The sequence below is a fragment of the Oxyura jamaicensis genome, chromosome 8 (assembly GCF_011077185.1).
Source record: "Oxyura jamaicensis isolate SHBP4307 breed ruddy duck chromosome 8, BPBGC_Ojam_1.0, whole genome shotgun sequence".
NCBI classification, from domain to species: Eukaryota; Metazoa; Chordata; class Aves; order Anseriformes; family Anatidae; genus Oxyura; species Oxyura jamaicensis.
The window spans coordinates 8,837,726-8,847,144 of NC_048900.1; the positions used below are offsets into that span (position 1 = coordinate 8,837,726).

A 9,419-nucleotide genomic window follows, 5' to 3' on the forward strand; every position below is an offset into this window, starting at 1 on the left:
CTGCTGCTAACCCCCAGGGATTTCTTTCCTCCTGCCACATGTCAGAGCCGTGCCACCCCTCGGCACGGGGCACGGCAGACAAAAGGCTCCGGCGTGGCATCTGCTGCGCTGCTTAAAAGGAGGAGGAAGCGGGATTCGGAAGCGGCAGAAATATTTCAACTGCGTGTTAGGGGAGTCGAGCTCTGGATGACTCCGCACAACACGACTGCACGGGGAGGCAGCGCGGCTACGCAAACGCTTGGAGCACAACGCAGCTCTCGGACGGAAAGGAAGGAGCGCAGGCGGCGCGCGCCAGCCAGGTGGCACCCTGAGCAAGGGTGCAGGCAGCTGTTCCACAAGAGACAAAAAGCAGATGTTTCACAAAAGCTCACTTTCCAGGTTTATTAAGTAAAGTTAACTGAATTGTTTTCATTTTGTGGGGATTCCTTTCTGTCTAACCCGGCGGGTCAGCAGAGCTGCACAGAATCACGGTTGGACTGTGATAACCCAAATACAACTTTGGCTCATCTCACTGCTGACACATATGGAATGACTTGGGGGTTATTACATGCTGTGTCTGCTCGAGGCAGGTACATGTACAGATCAGCACAAGTTGCAAATGATAGTTTACATCCTTAGAAACAGAGCAGGGCATTCAGCAAATGCACTGCAATGAGAAGACATATGAGAAAGAAATTATACAGACTTGCAAATACAGAAGAAGTTCAATAGATGCAAGAAACCTCAAACACAAGAAATGTCAAGGGGGGAAAAAAACACTTAACTTCAGACACAATGTGTTCAAATCAAAACCCAGCTGCAATTTAAATTCCCGTCCAAATGGGAAACGTACAGGAACGCAATTTAAGAGGAACCAGGTTTTGTCCTGGGGAGAGATGTGTCCAAAAACACTGATGCACAAACAGGTTCAGAATTCTAAGCAAAATGTCCCTGGGCATTGGTGTACTTGACTCTTGGAGCCAGAGCAAAGCAATTCATTACACTTGCTGGACTGCTGGGCCTACTGCTGGGTCTCGGTGGTACGGCAGCACGTAGGATTCCAGACGTCAGAGAGAAGGCAGCACGCAAACTGCTGGTTACAGAGAGAACTGCCGCGAGCCAGATCTCCCAGGGATCGACTAGAGTAAGGACACCTAATTCTGGTAGCCTGGCCTCCACTGCACACGGTAGTGTAACGTTCTGCAAGGGTCTTCGGTTCTTAGCTCACTCCTTTCTCAGCCTGAGTTGTTTCTGTCTTGTGCGTGAGCACAACTGGCCGTGCAAAATTATCCAAAAAACAGAAGGGACAGGACCAAAGAAAACTGGCTGAACCTGGGGCTGGCTTTCAGCTCCTATTTCCAAATATCGCTTAAAGGTTGGAAATTTATCTACAAAAGAAATAATATAAATGAAATAAAAAATGGCACCGTCCACAAAATTAAAAAAAAAAAAAATCTTACAACACAGCCTCGTAAAAACGGCTTTGCAACGAGAGCTCAGTCACAAAATGAAGGGTTCTAGCTCTTCGTACATCAGAAGAGGAAACAAAGCTAAAAAGTACTAGTCCACATTCTCTTAATAAGTTAAACTTACTTTCCCTCCCCCTGTCTACAAAAGGGGTAGAAGCAAAGGGGAAAATAGGCTACCAAAAATAAAAATAAAAAGAAAGGAGAGAGAAGGAGAGAGCACGCGCGAGAGAGAGAGAGAGAGAGAGAGAGAGAGGGAGAGCAGTCTGTGGTCAGAGGCTCAGAGCAGGGCTGAGTTCCTTTTAAGGGTTTAAAAGATGCAAAACAGTTCCTCAGAAGTTCCCTCTCTTCAACAGTTAGTTCAATGCTGTAGCCATAGAAACTCAAGTATGCATCGGAGGAGAGATTCTTTCGGGCAGATCCACCGTCGGCCAGAGAGCTGCTCAGCATGTGTTAATCCTCAATGATTATGGGTTCATCGTTCATGGGCTGGCGCAGCTGCACTGCCTGGATCGGCCGGAGGATAATGGGCTTGTAAGGGCGTCTGGCGGCTCGCTTGGCTTCAGAGGAGGAAAGCAGCTTGCGGATTTTCCTGCAGACAGAAAGGAAGAAAGGAGGCTGTTACAGAGACCGAAGGCTTAGGCATTGAGGGCTTCTCTGTTCCTCCAAGCGAAGCTGGGCCTGCACATGCAGGGGCTGCTCCCTAGCGGGACGGACTGCTGCTGTTTGTTTTGGCAGCGTCTTCCCCAGGGAACTTTTGTTTCACCCTGTGTGAACCCCACCAATGCAACTGCTTTTGCTGGTCCAGAGCCCTCTCCCTGGAGAGGAGCAGAGGACGTCCTGGTGCAGTTTCACAGGACCAGGGTCTCCTGCTGCAAACACTACACACGAAACAGCTGCGACAGCCAGCTCCCACACCGCTCATTTCTTTTGGTGCACGCAAACACACCCGCACAACGTGCTGCGGACAGCTTTGTGGGAATTTCCAAAGCCCAGTTACAACAAATCTCTGCTGGCAACTCTGGTTGCTTCCCCACTGCTCATCCATCTCCGACCAGCGCTCTCAGACATCTCCCATTCCAAGCAGGTGCACGCAGCTGCCTCTTCAACAGCAACCTGGCCCGGCAGCATCTCATCTCCCACGAGCTGTGCCCCAAGGCTGAGCTCCCCCAGGGGAGCTCCACAACAACGAGGGAACCACCGCTGGAGCCTTGTCCTTCCCCAGCACGGCCCCAGGCCTACTAACAGGGTGTCCCCCCTTCTCCTCTGCACGTGCCTGGCCTAGAAACGGGCAATGTTCAAGTCTTGCATTTAAGTTTCCCTACGCGTTACAAGGCTAGCAGCAAGTCTGATCTGCAGGAAGCAGATTTCCATCAGGAGAGAAAGTAAAACACAGAGAGGGACACGCTGAAGGCTTGAAATTAGAAAAACAAGGTGGAAAGAAACAATACAGAATGATTACTCGCTTCCTTCTGACAATACCAGGCTTAAAGCTAGAGGAAGTGCCTTAAAAAAACCCCACGGCAACAACAACAAACTGTACCACGTAATTAAAATGAGAAAATCATTTCCAGAATATGTTCCAGTGGTCAAAGATCAGAAAGGAAGGTGCTAAATATTCCCAGTAGCAGCCCTCCAGTAGCCATTACACACACGCAGCCTTCGCCCAGTGCGGGGACCGGGACGGCGAGGAGGGGTGATACGGAGGCCTGTCCTCACAGCCTCCTTCCTTCAAGGTGTAACTTACCGGGAAGTCTGGCCCTGCACTGGAGGAAGGGCAGCCACATGGCTTTACAATCCACACCTGGCCTGTCTGTCCCCCAGAGGTAACTGCTTTATTTTTTGATTACTCGGCATTGTTGGGGCCAAATTTTTCTTTTAAAAAGACAAGAAACTGGGCAAAATACTCCCCCAACCCCCAATATACCCTTCTTGCCACCAGCATGGACAAATCAACACCTTCAGGTGATAATGCTCCATCAGCTGCAGTCAGACTTGGTTCTCTCCACGTGCTTTTTGCCCAACCGAACAGAACAAACCCACATATATAAGAATAGACGGGTCTTTTGTTTTGCTCAGTGTCCCCGTTTCTCCAGCTGCTTCTAAAGCCAACAGGACATGGGGTGGGGAAAGGAGAGAGCCGGGTGGAAGTGCGTGGGAGCAGGGGGAACCTTGATGTGAGGAATTTTCAAACTCACTCGGCTGAAGTTGACTTACTGTTACAGCCAGTGGGGCTTCTTATCGAGTCTGCTCATGCTGTTAGACACACCGCCACCACAAATACATCTCTCAGCAGTTCTAGATTCTGATCAGGTCACACTCTGCCTCCACTTGCATAAATTAGACGTGTTGAGCTCCTTACTGTGAGGCCTGAATTCAAAGACTTGTTCCTTTCAATCTACCAACTTTTCTAACTGCTCCCTCGAAGCTGTCCAGTTTTCCAGCACCGTTCTCAGCAGCACCATACAAAAGGGGACAGGGAGGGGGGTAAAATTTCAGGAGAACCTACTTTCTGTGACAGAAAACACAGCCTGACCCTCGGCTGGAGGATGATATGCAGATATTGCAGTTAGATTGATTGCTACGGAGCCAACACAAAGCTCAAATTGTTTCAGAGCTCACAAACAAGCCTTACATTCTTGATACTGGAATGCAGCAGATGGTTCAGGGAAAAGTTCGAGGTGAAATGCCCAGCAGAAAACCCGTGCTGCTTACAATGCTACGTCGCTCAAGCTTCCCTGCTTTTCAGCAGGCTGCCAACATCCCTTTTCAGCACTCTGACCAGTCAGCTAAGCAGCAAAGCAGTTGGACAAAGAAGCCTGTTCTTTTTTTCCCCCCCCTTTTTTTTTTAATGGAAGAGACACCGTCTCCCTGAGCTGATGTCTATCACTGTGCTACCATTTCTGTTCGAGATGAGTCGGTCGCTGTGAGACTGATCCTTCCTGCCATGCTCCGTGGTCCTGTACAAGCAGACAATCCTGTGCCCCCGCAGAAAGTGGTTCTCATGACCGATACTGATGAATATTCTCTCTGTTCTGTACAGATCAAAGAGCAGGACCTTGTAGTAGTACTGAGACATTGCGACTGCAAATCTGCAGCGTTCCTTGTGCTTTGGACAATAAAGATGTCAAGAAGTGTTTTATAGATGTAGGATTATGAAATAAGCCCTGAGCATCTGAGGATTGAATCAGAGACTGAAAACCCTGCGTTTGCAATGACACGTGAATTTGTCAGATCTGTAACAAGATCCCAGCACCCCTTCACCAGGGCAAGATGACAACAGGAAAAAAAAAAAAAAGAAATGCCCTCAAAATTTAATTATTTCTCTCACTTTGCTTTCAATCATATTGGGGATCTCACTTCTTACCTTCACAGCACCTTGCAGGAACAGAGAAGAGAAAGGCAGGCTAATGACATGAACTGGGGTGAGAGGCACAGATGCACGGTAACTTGGACATCACCGTCTCAGCCTGTGTGCAAAGCCCACCTTGTAACAAGCCCACAGAACAGTCACTTGACACTTGAAATGCTTTGCGGGCTGAGAAGTGTTTTGGGAAGCACTACAGCAGAGACGTCAGCACACAAGAAGGCATTCAGAGCATGTCCAGCCTCAAAAAGTTATTGTGGCCAAAACAATCTGTACCAGGGTAGAGACATACTGCAAGAATGGATAACACTATGCATAATTCAGCAGCTTTCAGTGGATACAAACATAAATAAGCTTTAATAGCAAAGGAGAACCCTGTATATAGGAGGCTCAGATCCTCAGAATTACCCGTGAGCCAGAAGGCCCTACTCTTCTTCTGAGAAACTGAGGGAGGATCTCCAAAGGCATCTATGGGTCTACTCCAGGTGAGTGTCCCACCTCAGTCTTCTTCCCAAGGCATTGCCAACATCTTAAAGGAACTGCTCAAGACAAATCTGCTTTCTCTGGAAAGCAAGTGCCTGATTAGGCCTATCAGACATGATTAGATCTATCATAGCCTTTATCCACCTAAACACCAGCAGTTGTGTGGCATCCAGTCTGCAGCAGCAGATCTGCTGAAGAGATCCCCACGTGGAACAAAAACCAAAAGACCTCCCTTAAATCCTCTGAGCAATCCAAGCTTCTTACCTGGTTTCTTCAGTGGCCATGTAGAAAACATCATCTGGTGCATCAATCCAGTTCATCCTCCTCCTTTTCACTGGAGGCATGGATCCACCACGAATTAATCGGACTTTTGTTGGGTATGATTTCCCATTGAGCAGCAAGTTTCGGCTTGGTCCCTGACGTGATACATAAAAAAGTACAATTATGGACTGCAACAAACCCGCAATAGCATGCGATAAGCACTCAAACAAAGGAAAAGAGTTAAGTTTTGAGTTAAGTTTTCATGTTAGTTGTTGAGTTTCTGGTATGTACCCTCTTGCCCACGAACAAATAAAGAATTCACAAAAAAGCAATTGTCCATAAGCGGAAGAAGTTAGGCACCTTCAATATACAATAGGGCAGCAATACTCCAGCGGCAGGACAAATAATTAATGGAAGGCACCACCAATAATCTGTTCTTTGTGTCTGTAAGATGACATCAAGTTTGAAAGGTTGAACATGAGACTTAGACTTCGGCTACTACCATAAACCTAGAGCAACGCTGGTGATTTCAGGTAAAGAAATCTAACTGCACAGCATGAAATGTAAAACACAGAATGTACAGTTACCCTGGGGTACAAACTTACCCACATCCTTTTTGTTCTCAGGAGGTTAATATCCTAGCATACACTGTCATCGTTAAATAAGTTGTAAAAAGTTGTAAATCGAGATTTACAAAGCTTAACGCCTTTCATCGTGGAATCATTTTGAGCATTTAACAACACAGATTTCCCCAATATCGAATATTTGCTTTGCAGATCAGCTACCGTTTTCCAAACCCGCAGCAGCCCCCTTCCACTCAACTGGAAAAACATGAGCTGTTATTAAGAGAGGTGCAGATACAAGGGAGCAAAGGATTAAGCTTGGCAAATGCAGCCGTCCTTGATCATTTGAAGTCCAGTTCTGCTGCCCCTCCTCCTGCTGATAAGCGCATTGAGAAATCCCACTGGAATCAGTAACACTGGACAGTCAGGAGAGATACAAAACAAGGGCCCAGGAAAATGGATGTGTGTAAATTAAAGCTGGTCAGAAAATGCCACAGAAGAAAATTAATGCTGGTACGTAACAGGCCAGAACGCCTCCCCGGATGAACGTGAACTGGGAAACTGAGCACGCACAGAGGGAGATCTGGCTGGGGAGATCCACCTCGAAAGGAAAGGTGAGGACATGAGGTACTCAAGCCCTTAAATGCCAGGTTATGGCAAAAGCCCAGCCAAAGTTCTGCATGTTGACTTAGGAAGGGAAGACTCTGGCTTGTCCACCAAGGAGGAAAAAAAAAAAAAAACAGCAAAACCCCACACCTCTCACATTTTATCTGAGGATGGGAAAAAAAGGATCAATGACTTTTTTGACCAGCCTTAATTGACTATACCAGACAGATCTGCTTCTTGTAGAAAAGGAGGGCTTCAGAGCTAAACAAACAAAATCCCACCTTTTGAAATCCTAAGCTGCTGCATACAAGTGCAATAACAATTTTATTTCTTAGTTGCCCAGCTCCATCTTATGCACGACAATTTTGGCACCACGGCAAACCACTGAAATACTTCAAGGAGTGCTTTTATATTTGAAGTTTATTAAGGAAAAGGCTTAAAATGAAAGGCTTTTGTTCCCCCTCCCCTCCAGGTTTCTCCAAGAAAATCCTTTCATGAGTGCTGTGAAGAATGTTTTCTCTCCACGTGCTACATAGGTGGGAGAACAACTCCAGAGACAGTTCTTGGAAATACCTAGGAGGGGGACCCAGGTGCTTTGAGGTCGCCTTTTCTCTGCCTGCACAGAACAGTGGTTCAAATGGCACAGCCTAAACGTGGCCCTTCGGGTTCAGTGGCACATTTTATCAAGCAATCAAGGCAGTTCAAGGTTTCCTCCCTTGCAGCTAAGAAGCGTTGGGTCATCCCAGATCTCCCCCTGCACTGAGCTGGTTTATACAGCAGACACAAACAAGTAGCCAGTCTCCTCAGTGACAAGCAGTGAAGCTAACCACAACGAGGAATAAATAAATGCAGTTTACTATTTCGTGTCAGATGCTCAAGTACCAAGCTAAACGGACGCTTCGTTATTCCAAGCAGACTGGCATGCTCCAGCTATAGCCTCCTAATACTGCCCGCCGTCCGAGAACGTAATTAGATTTAATCATCTCTGCGATCACTCCGCAGTGACCATAGCTCAGACCTGCTGATTTACCCATGTCAGAGGGACCCTGCTGACACTAATGCATCGTGGCAGCTCACCTACTGAGGCAAACTCCACTTCGTCAACGCCAGAAGCAGATCTTTTTCTGGGGAAAAAAATAAATTACGTTTCAAGTTCTCTCCCATGAGCAAAGAGATGTAACGTCAGGGTCTCACATAAGCCATCAGCGAGGGGTAAAGCGATGCAGAGCCCTTGTGCTGGCCCCTTCACACCGAGGTGAGTTTCATGAGAAAGCATTTGGCCAGAGATGCATCAGTCAGACTGGCTATTTGCTTCTGTCTTTTGATAAAACTCAGCGTAATGGATGAAAGGCTAGGAATCATATTTACTCCAGGAAAATAAAAGAACGTAACAGAACAAGCATTCTCAGAAGACAACTCAAACACCAACTTCCTGAAGAAATAAAAAACAGAAACTTTTCCAAATAAATCCTTCCATCATTTAAGCCTTCCTCCTTCAAGTGAGACACATTCCACCTAGAAACGCATCCAGACCTTTGCTATGAACAGCCACTCAGTTTCCCTACGAGCACAAACAAAATATGTCAATGAGATGGTTTTGAATGGAACATCGATTGATTTGAGGTTTAAATTTCATTTAACCACTTGGACCTTTCATACGCCCCAAAAATAGTATTTTTACTTCATTTTTTTCAACTTTTCAACGGCTCGGGAAGTATGAGCTGCTGCAAACAGCAAAGACGGAAGCGAAGCACTACGGTTTAATGGGGTGTGCTATCTAGAGAGGGTTAATCATCATTCTTTTTCTTTTCCCTGTTTTGGTTAAATGAACATTCTCTTACCATTTGTCTGGTTTGTCCGTGGTTAGGCAGACCTAACAAACAGGAAAGAGAATAGAGCTGGTAAGACCATTGCTTTTCCAAGACAGAAAAAGTACAAAATCAAAACACGCAACTATGCAACGGTGTTGTTTTGCTAAAAATAAAGAGTTTTCTACCAAACTAACTTCTCCCCTCCTTGGAACGTGACTAAGGAAAGAGCTTCCTTAACAACATGGTTTGAAGAGCAGAGCCCCCAAGTTAAAAGCACATTTCATTCTCTCAGTCTTTTCTCCAGTTTCTCACACCTTTCTTCAAACTACCGCTGCAAGTCCATCTCCTCTGTCAGATCTGAAGTTTTCCTCAAGTCTTTGGAAAAATCTGATGTTCTGCTTTAGCTTTTGAGGAATTCACTGATATCAAGGAGGAGAAAGAGGAAGATATTATACTGTCAAACAGCAACAAACACAATCTTCCCTATCATCCCTGGACCCCAGGGAACGAGCCAGCTCAGACACGAGACACAAGCTGGTAGCACACAGACTGTCGCTGCTAACCTGCTCTGAACCTAGCACCGGTGAATACTGCCACAGGCTTAGCTCCATCCGTCACAGAGCACAGCACTCCATGCAAAGCCCTCCTCCAGCACCACAAACAGCACCGTGAAGCACCAAGGCTTGGTTTTCCTAGACTGCCACTTGCCATACCATCAGATTCCCCATCACACATGCACCGAACTGAGCCGCGCATCTGTGAGACCCCGCAGGACACACAAAGGCCTCGGGACATGAGAGCAAGGTGTTGCTAAAACGCTGCAGGGTATGGCACAGAATGGACAGAAGGGTCTAATAATGGACAGAAGGGTCTAATAATGGAC

At 46.7% G+C, this 9,419-nt stretch overlaps 1 protein-coding gene across 1 annotated transcript in view; it reads right to left on the reverse strand.

The window, feature by feature from the left end:
- Positions 1-355: 355 nt before the first annotated feature.
- Positions 356-9,419, reverse strand: part of MTA1 (metastasis associated 1) — a 77,360-nt gene continuing 68,296 nt past the window's right edge. Inside the window, exons 20-22 of the mRNA XM_035333367.1 lie at positions 8,567-8,598; positions 5,560-5,711; positions 356-2,037 (exon numbers count right to left, since the gene is read on the reverse strand). Coding sequence (XP_035189258.1) covers positions 1,899-2,037; positions 5,560-5,711; positions 8,567-8,598 — 323 coding nt within the window. The 3' untranslated portion in view covers positions 356-1,898. The remainder of the gene's footprint in view (positions 2,038-5,559; positions 5,712-8,566; positions 8,599-9,419) is intronic.